Genomic DNA, 18,677 nt, shown 5'->3' on the forward strand with positions numbered 1-18,677 from the left:
AGGATGGGGATTCGGCTGCGTGGCGGGGGTGGGTCCTGGGAGGGGCGGTGCTCACTCAACAGTTCTGCTGCACGAGGGATGGGAGGGAGGGAAAGGAAGCTGGGTGAGGGTCCTGCTGCACGAGGGATGGGAGGGAGGGTAGGAAAGATGCTACACATGTGGGGGAGAGACAGGAAAGAGGAAGAATTGGAGGTGAAGGAGAGGAAAGGAGAGGTGATCATGTGCATACCCCAAAAATAAGACCTAGTGCCTTTTCTGGGCCTAAAATTAATATAAGCCACTGTCTTATTTTTGGGGAAACATGGTTCGTGAAGTAGAGGGGTAAGATCTTGCACAGTTGAGCACCGAATGTGCGACTAGAGACTTAGTTGCATCTGTAAGTCGAATGGAGGGCACAAATTCAGTGAGGCTGTAGAAATTTGCTGGGGTAGAAATAGAGGTTAGGGGTGTGTTCAAGAGAGTCGGGTAAAAAGGTGAGTTTTTATCGCTTTCCTAAAATTTAGCAAGCCTGACCGTGAAATGTGTCTGCATGTAACTCACGTGCTCTGTGCATGACAGTCCCCCTTGGTTGTCTTTTTTTTTCTTTCCTTTCCTTAGGACGATTGGACTCAATTGCCAGGACAGGCCTTGGTTCTCATTTACTCCCTTGTACCGTTCCCTGACAAGTTCTCCATGTCCCTGACGTGCAGGCGCTGGGCTCAGGGCTTCTCTTCACCCAGCACATGGCAAGACATGGTGATAAGGTGAGCTCTTGCGCAACACTTTCGTTCACTTTGGCTTTAGCATAACATAACATAACAATCATCTTCTAAACCGCAGGACCGTGAAGCTCTATGCGGTTTACAAAAGAAAAATATTATTGAATAAGAAAACTTAGTTACCAGATATTTAGCAAACGGGTATTTTTTTTTAGGTGTTTCCTGGATCGGTAGCATGGAATGTTGCTACTCCTTGGGTTTTGACCAGGTACTAGTGACCTGGATTGGCCACCATGAGAATGGGCTACTGGGCTTGAAGGACCATTAGTCTGACCCAGTACGGCTATTCTTATGTTCTTACGTGAGCCAAGTATAGGACAATCAAGCCATTGTAACATCACTGCTGAGGTTGGCTCTTAGGCATTGATGGAATGAGGCATTATGACATCACACTCTCAGGTCTGGAATGTTGCTCTCATTGGGGTTCCGGAATCTTGCTGTTCTTTGAGATGCTGGAATGTTGTTACTCTTTGGGTTTTGGCCAGGTACTAGTGACCTGGATTGGCCACCATGAGAATGGGCTACTGGGCTTGAAGGACCATTAGTCTGACCCAGTACGGCTATTCTTATGTTCTTACGTGAGCCAAGTATAGGACAATCAAGCCATTGTAACATCACTGCTGAGGTTGGCTCTTAGGCATTGATGGAATGAGGCATTATGACATCACACTCTCAGGTCTGGAATGTTGCTCTCATTGGGGTTCCGGAATCTTGCTGTTCTTTGAGATGCTGGAATGTTGTTACTCTTTGGGTTTTGGCCAGGTACTAGTGACCTGGATTGGCCACCATGAGAATGGGCTACTGGGCTTGAAGGACCATTAGTCTGACCCAGTACGGCTATTCTTATGTTCTTACGTGAGCCAAGTATAGGACAATCAAGCCATTGTAACATCACTGCTGAGGTTGGCTCTTAGGCATTGATGGAATGAGGCATTATGATATCACACTCTCAGGTCTGGAATGTTGCTCTCATTGGGGTTCCAGAATCTTGCTATTCTTTGAGATGCTGGAATGTTGCTACTCCTTGGGTTTTGGCCAGGTACGAGGGACCTCGATCGGCCACCGTGAGAACGGGCTACTGGGCTTGATGGACCATTGGTCTGACCCAGTAGGGCGATTCTTATGTTCTTATCAATGAAGAATTTGGCTAGCTTATGAGTGAAGGAGAATCTCTGCTGATTTAACCATCTGAGGATCCATGAAATAAATTATTCAGAAAGTGGTGTTACAAGTTGTTTGATTAGTATATTGATGATTTAAGTCAGTTTGTAATTATATGTGAAAACCACATTTTTGAAGGTAGAAGTCTACCGGGCAGTGGCGTACCTAGCATATGTGACACCCGGGGCCCATCATTTTTTGACACCCCCCCATCTGTATGAAAAACATGATTTTTAGTAACAATCCACACGTCGCACATGAATACCTAGGAAAAGGCAGCATCTTACATATTGCAGTGAGCAGTACATCAATAAACCCATTGTAAAACTAAACAAGCCAGACTAGTACAGATCAATCTTACACAGTCAATCCTAACAGAAAACCATGTCTTTTTGAACACACAGAACACCTTTGCCTAGTATGTAATCACAAACTAACCCCTCCCCCTTTTTTCAAAACTGTAGTGTGGTTTTTAGCCACGGTGGTAACAGCTCAGATGCCAACGCTAAAAAATGCTCTACAGTTTTGTAAATGGGGAGATAGATTAAAAATACGTAGACAAAGGTTAAACTGAAGCACCAAGAAGCTGGACTCTGCATACAATGCAACATCACAGAAACAGCGATGCATCTCACCTAAAGCAAAAAATAAATAAATAGAATTTTTTTCTACCTTGTCTTCTCTGGTTTCTGCTTTCTTCATCTTTTTGTCACTCTCTTCCTTTCATCAACTGTCTACCCTCTCTCTGCCCCTTCTATATGGCATCTTCTCTCTTTCTGTTCCCCTTCCAGAAACTTTATGCCTCCCCCTTCCATCTCTCCCATCACCCCCATTGGTCTGGCATCCATCTTCTTCCCTTCCCTCCTCCAGTGGTCTGGTATCTCACTCCTCTCCTCTTCTTCCCTCTCCCACACCCCCATGGTCTGGTATTTCACTCTCTCCTTTCCCATCCCCCACTTCCATCAGCATCTGCCCCCTTTCTCTCCCTCCAACCCAATTCCATGCAGTATCCTTCCCCCCAATGTCTCTTTCCCCGCAATTCCATCAGCCCCTTTCTCTCCCTCCACCATGCTTCCATATACCCTGACCCCTTTTCTTACCTTCACCATGATTCCATACCCTGACCCCCTTTCTCACCCTTCACCATGATTCCATACCACCCTGACCCCCCTTTCTCACCCTCCACACCTTTCCATAACACACTGACCCCCTTTCTCACCCTTCACCATGTTTCCATATCACCCTGACCCCCTTTCTCACCCTTCACCATGATTCCATACCACCCTGACCCCCCTTTCTCATCCTCAACACCCTTCCATAACACTCTGACCCCCTTTCTCACCCTTCACCATGATTCCATACCACCCTGACCCCCCCTTTCTCACCCTCCACACCTTCCATAACACCCTGATCCTCGTTTCTCACCCTTCACCATGTTTCCATACCACCCTGACCTCCTTTCTCACCCTTCACCATGATCCATACCCTGACCCCCTTTTTCACCCTTCACCATGATTCCATACCACCCTGACCCCCTTTCTCACCCTCCACACCCTTCCATAACACCCTGATCCCCCTTTCTCACCCTTCACCACCCTACTATGCTCCTTACTTTCTCCATTCCAAATCAGCAAGGTCCCGTGAAGACTGCTTCTGCTCCAGATGGAAGAGGTAAGTGACGTTGGAGGGGGCTGGGCCGGCAGATGCAGGGAGTTGCGGCAAGATCCCGTGATGACTGCAGCTGCTGGCCACCCCCCCCCCCCAGACGTCACTTACCTCTTCCGGAACAGAGGCGGTAGACGGCGCAGTCATCGTGGGACCTTCATTCACTTCAGTGCAGCTGCCGACTCTGCTCTGTTATAAGTATGGCAACCGTGCTGAAGTGCCGTTTGGAGCAGCACGGGAGGTTCCGGATAGAGAATGGCATGGGGAAAAAATCTGTCCCTGTCACTGCACCGTCCCCTTCACCGCCCCGTCACTGTTACCGCCATCCCATTCACCTCCCCGTCACCGTCACTGCTATCCCATTCACCGCCCTGTCACTGTCCCCGCAGCATCCATACAAGCCTCAGTACTGTAATATTTAGCTTATTCCTTCCTTATAAATCAAACTTTTGGCTGCTGAACTGGAGAAAGAGATGTTCAGCTGGCAGGGCTTTGTTTATAAATTTTTATCAACACAACTAATATACTACTTTATCCTGAAGCAAAAAAAAAGAAAAAGAAATAGAATTTTTTTTTTTTACCTTTGTTGTCTGGTTTCTGCTTTCCTCATCTTCTCATTCAATTCCTTCCATCCACTGTCTCTCTTCTCTCTGCGTCTTCCATTTCTGTTACTGTGCCTCTCCTTTTCTCCCCCCTTCCAAATTGGTCTGGCACCCTTCTTCCCTCCGCCCCCCCCCCCCCATAGTCTGGCATCTTTGTCTTCTTCCCTACCAGCATCTTCTCCCCACTCTCTCTTCCCCATTTCACTTCAGCATCTTCTCCCACTCTGTCTTCCCCATGTCCTTTCAACATCCTTCTCTCCCCCTGTCATCCCCATGTCCTTTCAGTGTCCTTCTCCCCATTCTCTCTTCCCCATTTCCCTTCAGTGTCTTCTCCACACTCTCTCTTCCCCATTTCCCTGCAGTATCTTCTCCCCACTCTCTGTTCCTCATTTCCGTTCAGCATCTTCTCCCCACTCTCTGTTCCTCATTTCCATTCAGCATCTTCTCCCCACTCTGTCTTCCCCATGTGCTTTCAGCGTCCTTCTCCCCCTCTGTCTTCCCCATGTCCTTTCAGCATCCTTCTCCCCCTCTGTCTTCCCCATGTGCTTTCAGTGTTCTTCTCCCCCCCCTCTGTCTTCCCCATGTCCTTTCAGCGTCCTTCTCTCCCCTGTTATCTTCATGTGCTTTCAATGTCCTTATCCCCCCTGTAATCCTCATGTGCTTTCAACACCCTTCTCCCCCCTTTGTCTTCCCCATGTGCTTTCAGCGTCCTTCTCCCCACTCTGTTTTACCCATTTCCCTTCAGCGTCTTTTCCTCTTCACCCCAAATTTCCTCCTCCCAGCCCCTTACCTTCATGGTGCTTTCACCCTAGCCGGAGCGTTGTAGTTGCATATGGCTGCCGTAAAGGTCATCTCTGATACAACTTTCGGTTGCGTCAGAGATGACCTTTTCAGCAGCCACACGCTCTGGCTGCTGTAAGAAGGCAATTTAGACTCGCAGCCACGAAGGGGCAGGGAGGGAGAAAGGGAGCTGTTTCAATTTCAACTTGGCGGCGGCAGTAAGGAGGGAGGAAGCGCGATAGATGACCGCGCATGTTCCCTCCCTTAACTGCAGGGACAAGGCCATTCACCGCTCCACGGAGCAGTGAATGGCCTTGTCCCCGTAGCCACGATGGACATATTCTCTATTTCCAGATCCGACCGGCTGTGCACCCCCTTGGAGCGTGCACCCGGGGCGGACCGACTCCCAGCCCCACCCCCCTTGGTATGCCACTGCTACCGGGAAATGTCCTTACATTCCAACTACTGGAGTTGCCATCAAAGTCCTCTCCAGCCCTTCCTAAACTGTCTTGCCATATACTGGACAAAGACCAGAGAAGTCTGCCCAGCAATAGCCCTAGTTCCTCAGAGCTGGAGTCACCATCTAAGTGATTGCCATGAGTTATGATTGCTGCTGTTTTCCGGGTCTCGCCGCGCCTAAGAGAACATGCATGCAGTCATTTCATTCTTGTTCTTTGGATCATCCGTTTTCTAACTTCTGTCACTGCTTTTGACAAACTCTCTGTGAAAAAGAATTTCCTGGCATTTTTCCTAAGTTTACCACCCTGCAACCTCAATTCATATCCTCTAATTTTCCCGTTTCCCTGTCTGTGGAAGTCATGTACAATGTTTGCCCTTTCTTACTTGTGCATGTCAAAAATGGTTACTTCATTTTTTGATTTTTTTTTTTCCAATTTGATTTTTATTTTTTCTATTTCATTCACACACATACATTGTAATTTTTTTTAACATGTTACCACACCTTAATTCATTGGTCAATGTGAGTTAAATTAGAACATAAGAATATCCTTACTGGGTCAAACCAATGGTCCATCAAGCCCAGTAGCCTATCCTCACGGTGGCCAATCCAGGTCCCTAGTATCTGGCCAAAACCTAAGGAGTAGCAACATTCCATACGGAATCCCAAGGAATAGCAAGATTCCGGAATCCCAGAGAGTAACAAGATTCTAGAATCCCCAGAGTAGCAACATTCCATGCTACCGATCCAGGGCAACCAGTGGCTTTCCCCATGTCTTTCTCAATAACAGACTGTGGACTTTTCCTCCAGGAACTTGTCCAAACCTTTCTTAAAACCAACTATACTATCCGCTCTTACCACAACCTCTGGCAATGCATTCCAGAGCTTAACCATTCTCTGAGTGAAAAAATATTTCCTCCTATTGGTTTTTAAAGTATTTAGCACACGCTCCATTTTTTTTAAGGCTTGTAAACAAATTAAAAAGTTTCCTTTACTAAATGGCATTAAGCCCTTGATGTGGTTATCATTAAGAGGTCTGGCTGGCAGTTTGCCAGCTTCCGTGCATTACTGCATTTCCCTAAGGAGATGTGACATAGGTGGAGAGAGGTTGTGAAAGCGTTAATTAACAAGCATGGCAAACTTATCCCACGTCATTACATTACATTACATTACATTAGGGATTTCTATTCCGCCATTACCTTGCGGTTCATGTCTTCAATAGGAGTTGTTAGGTGGTCCACTGTTACCTCTCAGCAAATACCATTCGCTAATGGGAACATTAAGACACAACCGGCATTAAAAATGGTGGGGTTGCCTCTGAAGATGCCGCCTAAAATTGGCAGCTACAGTGCAGTAAAATTCTGCATTAGGCAGTGGCAACTGTTGATTTTAGGAAAAGGGCCCCGAGATAGGCCCTTCCAAATGCACGTCTCTTGGCCACACTATCCAGCTCTCCTCAGGGAGACCTCAAATAGAGAGACTAAGATGGTTAAGGGGCTGGAGGAGTTGCCCTACAGTGAAAGATTAGAGAAACTGGGCCTCTTCTCCCTCAAACAGAGGAGATTGAGAGGGGACATGATCGAAACATTCAAGGTACTGAAGGGGATAGACTTAGTAGATAAGGACAGGTTGTTCACCCTCTCCAAGGTAGAGAGAACGAGAGGGCACTCTCTAAAGTTGAAAGGGGATAGATTCCGTACGAACGTAAGGAAGTTCTTCTTCACCCAGAGAGTGGTGGAAAACTGGAACGCTCTTCCGGAGGCTGTTATAGGGGGAAACACCCTCCAGGGATTCAAGAAAAAGATAGACAAGTTCCTGCTGAACCAGAACGTATGCAGGTAGAGCTAGTCTCAGTTAGGGCGCTGGTCTTTGACCAGAGGGCTGTCGCGTGAGCAGACTGCTGGGCACATGGACCACTGGTCTGACCCAGCAGCGGCAATTCTTATGTTCTTAGTGATCAGACTGGGAGCTGCCGGGAGAATGCAGTGGAGGCTGTGACGGCGCATGGGGGGGCTTAGCTGTGACGAGATTTCCAGAAGAAAGAAAGAAATACACATTTAGGGGCTGTGACAAACCCAGCACCAGCACTAGTTCGGTCCCTAATAGGATCGGGTGCAGAAGAGCTGATCAGATTGATTCTGGCACTCAACTTGAGGCTGACCTCCCTTGCCCCTATGACCAAAGCAGTAGTGAGCTGGAGCAGAGGCAGGCAGACTGTCAACAGCAGCCTCCGGGCTTTAGGGCAGCTAGAGAAGCCACAAGGAATATAGCTGCATTAGATAAACCCAGGCAGAGAAAAGCTGCTTTAGAGCCAAAGCCCATCCCCCGCTACAGGCTGAAGGGGATTGGCTCTGAGCTGTTTAAAAGCAGGCTGAGGCAAACAGCAGGGGGAGGAGCGAGTGACCAGGGCGAGTCACTCCCATAGCCCAAGGCAGGGGAGGAGCCGTGGAGCCAAGCAGCAGAGCCAACAGTTCCAGATTGGCCCATGCAGGATTTGGAAGAAATCCTTCCCACTTCAAACTTCCAGATTCCAGATCATGTGGAAAGTATGGAGGTACAAGTAGCTGGCCCTATGCTAGAGAGCCAGACAGAATGTATGGACACTGAATGAAGGAAGTGAGTAACTGGGAAACAATTAGTGGTTTGTGTTTATTTTTCCTTTTGCCTATGTTTTCCTTCTGTGCAAACCAAGCCTGAAGAATGTGAGATATGTTTGGGCTTTATGAGTATTTTTGGGTTAAGAATAATACTTACCGGAATCCTAAACTATTGGATTGATTTAAAGTCAAGTTTGGGAACAAGAAGCTCAAGTTAGAACATTTAAGTTGGTGTTTTGAACTTTGGAAATCCTGCCGTGGCTCCTGTTTTGTACCTTTGCTTAATCTTTGTAAACCGCATAGAACTTCACGGTATTGCGGTATATAAACTGTTATTATTATTATTATTATTATTATTCCTGAGGAGCTAATTAGCTTATCTCTATCAGCTGTTTGTTTTGCCTGCATGAGGGAGCTGAGGGAAAAGCTGAACTGTTTGCAAGAGTGTGCTGTAGCTATATTGCCTAAAGAGTTTTGGTTTAATTTGGATTTACAGCAAAGGTTTATTTCAAACTTTATTTGGCTGCTGAAATCTGCTGTTACATGCCTCTGATACTAATGCTGAGAGAAAGTTTGAATTATGAGTGAACACCAGTGTAAAGCAATCCTGAGACAGAGCACGTGATTCCAGGAATAACCAACTACCAGGAAGTTGTTGTTTTGTTAAAGCTTTATGTTTGCAATTAACTTTATTTTGGAAAACATGCAAAAGTGTTCTTTATTTTATGTTACATCTTTTTGACCTCCTGGTCAGAATAAACATCATATTCCTAGTTGAAGAACTTGGTTTCACGGGCGATATTTGGAAACTCTTTGCTTGCCTTGTCTCTCATAGGCCTAGGCGGTCGCCTAGAGCCACCTGAAAAGTCCTGAAGGTACCCCGGGTTAGAGGGGACACGCCAGAATCCCTGTGTTTGTCACACGACAGCCCTGCGCTGCGGAGGGTTTGTGACAGGGTCTAGTTATCAGTAAGGGTTAAAATGAAGATGTGCAAACTACATCAATGGAGCTAGACTGACCTACGACGCTTTTAGAAAAGTCATAAAAACTGCCTTATTCGACATTTATCACCTAAACAGTAACCACACCAAACACTAAATGCAATTCTATTATTTCTAACATGTCCCCTCTGAAATTCTTAACAAACTGTTAATTGTAATTTCTCTGCATTCACTGTAATTCCACTGACTATTTCCATACTGTAACTCGCTGTTTGTCCAGCTCTCTTCAATGTGTACCGCCTAGAAGTCGCACGATTATTGGCGGTATAGAAGAATAAAGTTATTATTATTATTCATTTGGCCCAAGTCCCGTTCTGTGCAATGAGACCTAGGGCTCCTTTTACTAAGCCGCGTTCGGGCTTTAACGTGTGGAATAGCGCGTGCTACATTGTGTGCTAGACCTTAATGCCAGCACTGAGCTGGCGTTAGTTCTAGAAGCGTAGCGCGCGGTAATTTCCTGTGTGCGCTAAAAACACTAGCGTACCTTAGTAAAAGGAGCCCTTAGTTACTAATAACCAATAAAATAATATATATTAATGGTAGACCACATTGATAATATAACCCTTAATTAAAAAATAAAGACGCATCTCTAGAAAGGGAAACACTGCTCTGTGTAATATTAGTGAGATATGTATAGGGCAATCCAGCCATTGTGACATCACTGATGAGGTTGTATCTTAGGCATAATAATAATAATAATAACTTTATTTTTCTATACCGCCATAGTCGGGCGACTTCTAGGCGGTTTACATTGTAAAGAAGGCTGGACATTCAGCGAATAACAAAGGTCTTAATACAATACAATAAGTCTACTTACAATACCGAACAATGGGTCTCAATACAATACAATACAATACATTACTATGAGTCTAAATACAATACCATACAGTGAGTCTAAATATTAAACAATAATCTAAAAGGGAAACTTGCGTATTATTTGGAGTTCTATGGATAGTGAGTACCTGAATGCTTTGGTACTAACATATTAAGTGGAGTTCTATGGGTAGAGAATAGCTGAATACATGAAAGGAGCTTCTTGAGAGAATTGGTGGAATGAGTCATTACGACGTCACAATCTCGGCTCTGGTTACCAGAGACTGAAATTCTTCACAGTAAGAGGGGAAGTGATCAGATACCTGGGCTTCTGTTAAGACAGTGGTCTCAAACTCAAACTAGGGCCACATTTTTGGAATCTTTTCCAGTTAAGCCCCGCCAAAAAGTTAACCCCCGCCACCCAAAAGAGATTATAAAAAAGAGGCGCGATCGCTCCCCCGTCGGAGCCCTTAAAAAAATGGCCGACAGTTTATCCTATTTTTGATAATGTTAAGTTTCATATCCTCTTTTTTATAATCTTTTTTTGGGTGCTCCGACGGGGGGGCGTGGGGGGGAACCCCCCCACTTTACTTTATACACATCGGCGTTGTGCTGAGAACTTCACTGGTTAAGGTTGCGTGCGCTGGCAAAAGGTGGCGGGGCTTAACTTTCGGCGCGTGCACTTTTTCCATTAGTGGCGGGGCTTATCTGGAAAAGATCCCATTTTGGATTTGTAGGTACTTGGAGGGCCTCAGAAAAAATAGTTAATGGCTTATTAAAGAAATGACAATTTTGCATGAGGTAAAATTCTTTATAGTTTATAAATCTTTCCTTTTTGGCTGGAGGAGTTGCCGGACAGCGAGAGATTGGAGATACTGAGCCTCTTCTCCCTTGAAAAGAGGAGACTAAGAGGGGACATAATAGAAATATTCAAGATACTGAAGGGAATAGACTTAGCAGATAAAGACAGGTTTGTTCACCCTCTGTAAGGTAGGGAGAACGAGAGGGCACTCTCTAAAGTTGAAAGGGGATAGATTCCGTACAAACGTAAGGAAGTTCTTCTTCACCCAGAGAGTGGTAGAAAACTGGAACGCTCTTCTGGAGGCTGTTATAGGGGAAAACAACCTCCAGGGATTCAAGACAAAGTTGGACAAGTTCATGCTAAACTGGTGAGACTGGACTAATTTGGAGCACTGGTCTTGACCTAGGGGCCACCGCATGAGCGGACTGCTGGGCAGGATGGACCACTGGTCTGACCCAGCAGCGGCAAATTCTTATGTTGTTATGTTCTTTGTGTCCATTGTTTGTCAGTCCATAATAACCTAGTACGTATTGTTGTCAGTCTCGTAGTTTATAGAAAGTATGTCTTAATTGCTACATTTTTTTTTTCGTTTTGTTGAAATGTTATTTTATACTCTGTACAATGCTTTGTAGAATCGAAAAAGCGTTTAATCAAAAACTAAATAAACAATAAACAAACAATAAACAATTATAATATTGTCATATATAGCTAAAGAGACATATGATCAAGAAACTCTTTTATTTTACTTTTGTGATTATGACAAACATATCTAGCAGGTCACATGTGGTCCCCGGGCCGCAAGTTTGAGACCACTGTGTTAAAACATTATTGTGCCACTGAGGTGTGCTATTTTAACATAGGTTCCATTATATGCAATGATACCTAGTTACTAATAACTTGGGTTAACAGCAAAATAACATGTCTTAATGGTAGCTCACATTGATAACCCTGCCCCTTAAAGGAAAAAGAAATGCCTCTAGAAGATCTAAAGGCAAAAAAACAGTGCAACAAGGATCCTGGGCTGTATAAAGAGAGGCGTAGCCAGTAGAAGGAAGAAGGTGTTGATGCCCCTGTACAGGTCGTTGGTGAGGCACCACTTGGAGTATTGTGTTCAGTTTTGGAGACCGTATCTGGTGAAGGACGTAAGAAGACTTGAGGCGGTCCAGAGGAGGGCGACGAAAATGATAGGAGGCTTGCGCCAGAAGACGTATGAGGAGAGACTGGAAGCCCTGAATATGTATACCCTAGAGGAAAGGAGAGACAGGGGAGATATGATTCAGACGTTCAAATACTTGAAGGGTATTAACGTAGAACAAAATCTTTTCCAGAGAAAGGAAAATGGTAAAACCAGAGGACATAATTTGAGGTTGAGGGGTGGTAGATTCAGGGGCAATGTTAGGAAATTCTACTTTACGGAGAGGGTGGTGGATGCCTGGAATGCGCTCCTGAGAGAGGTGGTAGAGAGGAAAATGGTGACGGAGTTCAAAGAAGCGTGGGATGAATACAAAGGATCTAGAATCAGAAAATAATATTAAAAATTGAACTAAGGCCAGTACTTTTACTAAGGTATGGTAACCGATTAGCACGTGCTAAACGCTAACGCATCCATAGATGAACATGCACGCGCTATCAATGTGGGCTACTGTTAAGATGTATTAAATACCTCTAACCCATGCTGCATCTAGACACCAGCACTTACACAGCTCTATGGTTCAAATAAGTACCAATGCCTAGATGTTAGATTCACCAATACTGTGTTACAGTAATATTCTATAACAGACTCTAGGTTTCTAAATTCTATTATCGAATAGGCTCCTATCATGAGGTACCCAAATGGAAGTGCCCAGTTATATAGCGTGTTTCCCCCAAAATAAGACACTGTCATATACCTTGGTGTGATATATAGACCTTCCAGGCAACAGGAGGACAAAGACATGGAATTAATCGAGGACATAGAGAACATCACACTGCGCGGGGACTCAGTAATGCTAGGAGACTTCAACATGCCAGATGCAGATTGGAACACACTCTCCGCGACTACGGGTAGCACCAGAAAAATATTAAACTCCATAAAGGGTGCACGTCTCAAGCAATTGGTATTGGAGCCCACCAGGGACTAGGCGTTACTAGACCTAGTCCTCACCAACGGAGATAGCGTCACGGAAGTCTCAGTAGGAGACACACTGGCCTCCAGCGACCATAATATGGTATGGCTCAACCTCAAGAAAGGATTCTCAAAAACAAACACAGCAACAAGGGTTCTCAAATTTAGAGGCACAGACTTCAACCGCATGGCAGATTTCGTCCATCAGGAACTACATAAACAAGCACAAACTGACAATGTGGAGGATATGTGGTCGTCTCTGAAGTCCATACTACATGAAGCAACAGACCGATACATAAAGACAGTAAGTAAACGCAGGAGAAACAAAAGACCCCAATGGTTCAGTAAAGAAATTTCAGACCTAGTTAAACAGAAAAAAGACGCATTTATCGCCTACAAACACTTAGGCAGAGAGGGGGCAAAAGAGGACTATCTAGACAGATCCAAAGCTGTCAAAAAAGCATAGAGGCCAAACTCCGAATGGAGGAAGATCTAGCACGGAAAATCACGAAAGGGGATAAATCTTTCTTCAGCTATATCAGGGACAGGAAAAGAAACAAAGATGGGATAGTACGCTTGAAGCAATCGGACGGTAACTTTGCTGAATCAGACTCTGAGAAGGCAGAATTACTAAACCAATACTTCTGTTCAGTGTTCACCCGCGAAGCGCCGGGAGCTGGTCCACAACTTCAGACGGGAGATAACCGGAAAGACCCGTTTCAAGATTTCAAATTTACGCCCAGTAGTGTCTACAACGAACTATCAAGACTCAAAGTAAACAAAGCCATGGGACCGGATAACCTACACCCCAGAATGCTCAGGGAGTTAAGGGAAGTCCTGGCAGAACCATTATCTGTTCTTTTCAATCTTTCCCTAAGCACAGGAAGGGTCCCCTTGGACTGGAAAACCGCCAATGTAATCCCACTCCACAAAAAGGGCTGCAGGACAGAGACAGCAAACTACAGACCAGTGAGTCTCACGTCTATAGTGTGTAAACTCATGGAAACACTGATCAAACAGCATATTGACACAATCCTGGATGAAGAAAAACTCCGTGATCCACACCAACACGGGTTCACCCAGGGTAGATCCTGCCAATCTAATCTGATTAGCTTTTTTGACTGGGTTACTAGACAACTGGACGCCGGAGAGTCACTGGACGTGGTATATTTAGACTTCAGTAAAGCATTTGATAGCGTCCCTCATCGAAGATTACTGAACAAGCTGAAATCGATAGGATTAGGAGACATTCTAACTACATGGGTTGGGGATTGGCTGAGCGGTAGACTTCAGAAGGTGGTGGTGAACGGTACCCCATCCGAAGCGTCGGACGTGATCAGTGGAGTGCCGCAGGGATCGGTCCTGGGCCCGATTCTATTCAACTTATTCATAAGAGATATGACGCAAGGACTTAGAGGAAGGGTATCACTGTTCGCTGACGACGCCAAACTTTGCAATATAGTAGGCAGATGCTTATTACCTAATACTATGACACACAACCTACTGCTGCTGGAGCAATGGTCAAATACTTGGCAGCTGGGCTTCAATGCTAAAAAATGTAAGATAATGTACTTGGGCAAGAGAAACCCACGTCGAACTTATGTACTAAATGGTGAGACCTTGGTTAGGACCACGGAGGAACGCGATCTAGGAGTGATCATTAGCGAGGACATGAAAGTTGCCATTCAAGTGGACAAGGCTTCCTCCAGGGCAAGACAAATGATGGGGTGTATCCGCAGAAGTTTCGTCAGCAGGAGACCTGAAGTTATGATGCCGTTGTACAGAGCCATGGTGAGGCCTCACTTAGAGTACTGTGTTCAGTTTTGGAGACCACACTACCGAAAGGACGTGCTGAGGATCGAGTCGGTTCAGAGAATGGCCACCAGGATGGTCATGGGGCTCAAGGATCTCACGTATGAAGAAAGACTAAAGAAATTGCGGCTGTACTCACTTGAGGAAAGAAGAGAACGGGGAGATATGATTGAAACGTATAAGTACATCACGGGACGCATCGAGTCAGAAGATGATATCTTCGGGCTTGTGGGACCCTCGACCACCAGAGGGCATCCGCTGAAAATCAGGGGAGGGAAGTTTCATGGCGACTCCAGGAAGTACTTCTTCACCGAAAGAGTGGTGGATCATTGGAACAGACTCCCACTCCAGGTGATAAAGGCCAGCAGCGTGACGGATTTTAAGAAAAAATGGGATACTCACATGGGATCTTTAAGGGAGTAAATTCAGAGGGGGGGAAACCTGGAATGGGCAGACTTGGTGGGCTATAGCCCTTTTCTGCCGCTTTTTTCTATGTTTCTATGTTTCTATACTAATTTTGAGCCCAAAAAACGCACTAGGTCTTATTTCAGGGAGGTCTTATTTTTTTCATGTACAATGATTATATCTCCCTTCCTCTCCTCCACCCCAATTCTTCCTATTTCCTTTGTCTCCCCAACATGTGCAGCATTTTTCCTCCCCTCTCACCCTTTCCATCCCTCCCCCCTCACCCTTCCTATCCCTCCCCCTCCCATTCTCCTGTGCAGTATCTTTCTATCCCTCCCCCCTTCCCTTGTGCGGCAGATCCGTTGCAGCTTCTATCCCTTCCTCCTTCCCATCCCTTGTGCAGCAGAACCCTTGCAGCTTATATCCCTGCTGACTCTTTCATCTCTCCCACCCATCCGAATCCCGACCATGAGACTGAAATACAGTACCTTATAACAAATCGCATCGTCGGCAGCACAGGTCCCATCATGGCTTTCTCATGCCTGGGTGTTTCTCTGCTGCGTTGCTGATGACATCATCAGCAACGCAACAGAGGAAAGCCCGGGCATGAGAAAGTCGCGATGGGGCCTGTGCTGCCGATGATGCGGTTTGTTATAAGTAAGGTACTGTATTTCGGTCTCGCGGTCAGGTTTCGGATGGGTGGGCGAGATGGAAGGGTTGCGGGAGGAGTGCTGCTGCCGCCGGCAAATAGGGCTTATTTTCAGGGGTAGGGCTTATATTAAGACCTACCCCAAAAATCATGGGTAGGTCTTATTTTCGGGGAAACACAGTAATTGCCCACTTAATATCTTTGTTCATAAATGTGGCAGTTAAAGGGTTGAGACACGGACAATAATAATGGCCACCCCTAATGTACATTACTGATGTCTCACCAGGCTTTTCCCCATGCTTCCAGAAATTCATCAGCTACTCTAACAAGATCAGTACTCAATATATGAACTCTATAATGTTTACCCTGTTCTTTCCCTATCTAGGGTTAAACCTGAATCAAGTAACACTTGGATCCTGATGTTTAAACATTACGGTCACTTCATAGAATCTGCAAGAATCAAATTTGACTGTACAGAATGGCATTGTCATGGACTGGTGTCCTCTATTGTTGGCCAACTGTGTCATTCAAGATATTCTAGGCTTCAGAGGCTAACTCTGGCTGGATTTTGTGTGCATCTAGAAGACCTTCAAAAGAATCTAAAAGGTCTGTTTGGGGCTGCACCCATTGCCCATGCAGGACTCACTGAGGTGGACTTTACCAACATCTCCGGGCAGTTTGAAGACTCCGTTTTCATGTCACTGGCTAGATACAATCCCAGCTTGGAAAAATTGTTGATTGCCAACAAGCATCCAGTAATCAGACTCCAACCAAATAATCTTCTCTCTATCCTGAGGTCATGTAGGAGGCTGAGGCACCTAGCAGTTTGGGGGCATTCCTTATCTGATATAGTTGGAGAGGCATTTCTGGAAAAACTCCGAGCTCCCCTTCAGCTCCTGCAGGTTTTCTATGATAGTCCTGCACCTGACTGTGGAATCATCTCCAACAATGTCTGGAAGGATCTAAGAGACTCACTCCCAGATCTACAAGTTCATCTCCATTTTCCTGTGGACATTCCAATCTACCATATATTAGGTATTCTTCAACCAGACATGCCTGTGGTTTCCATAGAAATCTATTCAACTTTGGACCTGTCCAGGGTCCTGAAACGTGTGTCGTCGTTTTACCATCACTGTTTGAGAAGGCTTTCAGTGCAAGGGCCAGGGACAGCAGAAGTACTGCAAGAATCAGTGGGCCTTCAGAAACTCTGCAGAAAACTGAAAGAAGTCAAGTATAACTTTACAGGCATACCAAAATGAATGGCCTGTTAACATTTTAAGGGCTTTGAATGATAACAAAAAATGTATTGCATGCTTTTTCAGATTTTGTCAGGTTTGAGGTTCTGCCTAGTCTACAAGTCTTTGCCTCACTCTAGTCTACTATCTTATCACTGCTGTTTCTTTGTCTATGGAAATAATGAGAAATGGGCTAATGGTCAACCATGCAAATACAAGTCAGGTGCGCTGTAGGGACAGAGATTTGGATCTCCTTTGTGAGAGAGCTTTGAAAATTGGCAAAAATGTGATTTTATCAAGAAACCAGTTTGACACCTTACTGGCTGATCAAACCATACAGAAAATGAGCAATTATCAGATCCAAGGAATGGAACAATCTACCAGATGTGAAGGCTCATTTTAGAATGGGAGTTCAGAGGAGAATTAGATATTCTGGTTAGGATGTGCTCAATTCCCCCTGTATTTTACCATTTAGAGCTTCTTCAAAAATATTTGTAAGAACTTACAGGTGTGTTCTCTCAGGGTTTCCGCAGCTGGCATTGTGCTTGTTGCAGGTTTCCGGGTCTCGCTGCGTCTTTGTCAGGTAGAAACCAACGTTTCAGCCACCATGCTGTGGCTTTCTTCAGGGTCTCTCTGAAGTCTGCAGTGTGACTTTGGAAATAGTGGGGTCACTGACCTGACTGGAAACAGAGCAGTCCACCAATCTGAATTTTGGTGGGAAAGTCAGTTGGTCAGAAATTTGAGTTTTGTTGTGAAAGTCCATAGAATGGAAAAGTCTCTGGTAGGTTTAAAGATGTTCTCCCCGTAGAGCTGGGTAAGATGGTCTCTCAGGGTTTCCGGGTCTCGCTGCATCTTTGTCAGGTAGAAACCAACGTTTCAGCCACCATGCTGTAGCTTTCTTCAGGGTCTCTCTGAAGTTTGCAGTGTGACTTTGGAAATAGTGGGGTCACTGACCTGACTGGAAACAGGGTAGTCCACCAATCTGAATTTTGGCAGGAAAGTCAGTTGGTCAGAAATTTGGGTTTTGTTGTGAAAGTCCATAGAATGGAAAAGTCTCTGGTGGGTTTAGATATGTTCTTCCCGTGGAGCCACAGCATGATGGCTGAAGTGTCGGTTTCTACCTGACAAAGACGCAGCGAGACCCGGAAACCTGCAACAAGGTGTGCTTGTGTACTTGCCAGCATGTGCAACAGGAGCAGTGATTTAAATATTATTATTCCTTATCCCACACCCTTTTAGCCATTGCAATGAAATGGATCCTCTCTGTGTATTCTTCCTCTGTATGCTAACTCTATTATGTAAACCTAGAGAACAATCTAAGATGACCAAATGTATACCTAAGATTTTCAATCTGTACTGTATATATGTAAATTTAACCTGTTTGTCTGTGCATTATAAGTCATTCTGAGCTCATTGCGGATACAAAATGAACCAAATCAATAAATAAAAAGATTTTGAGACTACTTTTGACTTCTACAGAATGATAATTACTACTGATTGTAACCTGCCTTCAACTCAACATACTGAGGATTTGGCAGGAGATAAGACCACACATAACATCATAACGTAGAAACATCATCCCAACATAGAAGAGGTACAGAAGCTTTTATTCCCTGATCCCTTCCCCATACCACATGTACTACTTAGAGAATGACATGGGGAAAAAAATCTGTCCCCGTCACCGCCCCGGGGCGTACCTGGCTCACCGTCCCCTTCACCACCCCGTCATCATCCCCACAGCATCCATATAAGCCTTAGTACTGCAATATTTAGCTTATTCCTTCCTTATAAATCAAAGTTCTGGCTGCTGAACTAGAGAAAGAGATGTTCAGCTGG

The 18,677-nt window shown here is 45.1% G+C and overlaps 1 protein-coding gene across 1 annotated transcript in view; it reads left to right on the plus strand.

Moving 5' to 3' along the window:
• LOC117356049 overlaps nt 1–18,293 on the plus strand; it is a 191,373-nt gene extending 173,080 nt beyond the window's left edge. Inside the window, exons 17-18 of the mRNA XM_033935309.1 lie at nt 598–743; nt 15,992–18,293. Coding sequence (XP_033791200.1) covers nt 598–743; nt 15,992–16,865 — 1,020 coding nt within the window. The 3' untranslated portion in view covers nt 16,866–18,293. The remainder of the gene's footprint in view (nt 1–597; nt 744–15,991) is intronic.
• The last annotated feature ends 384 nt before the right edge of the window (nt 18,294–18,677 follow it).

This window comes from Geotrypetes seraphini, chromosome 2, assembly GCF_902459505.1.
Source record: "Geotrypetes seraphini chromosome 2, aGeoSer1.1, whole genome shotgun sequence".
Classification (NCBI taxonomy): Eukaryota; Metazoa; Chordata; class Amphibia; order Gymnophiona; family Dermophiidae; genus Geotrypetes; species Geotrypetes seraphini.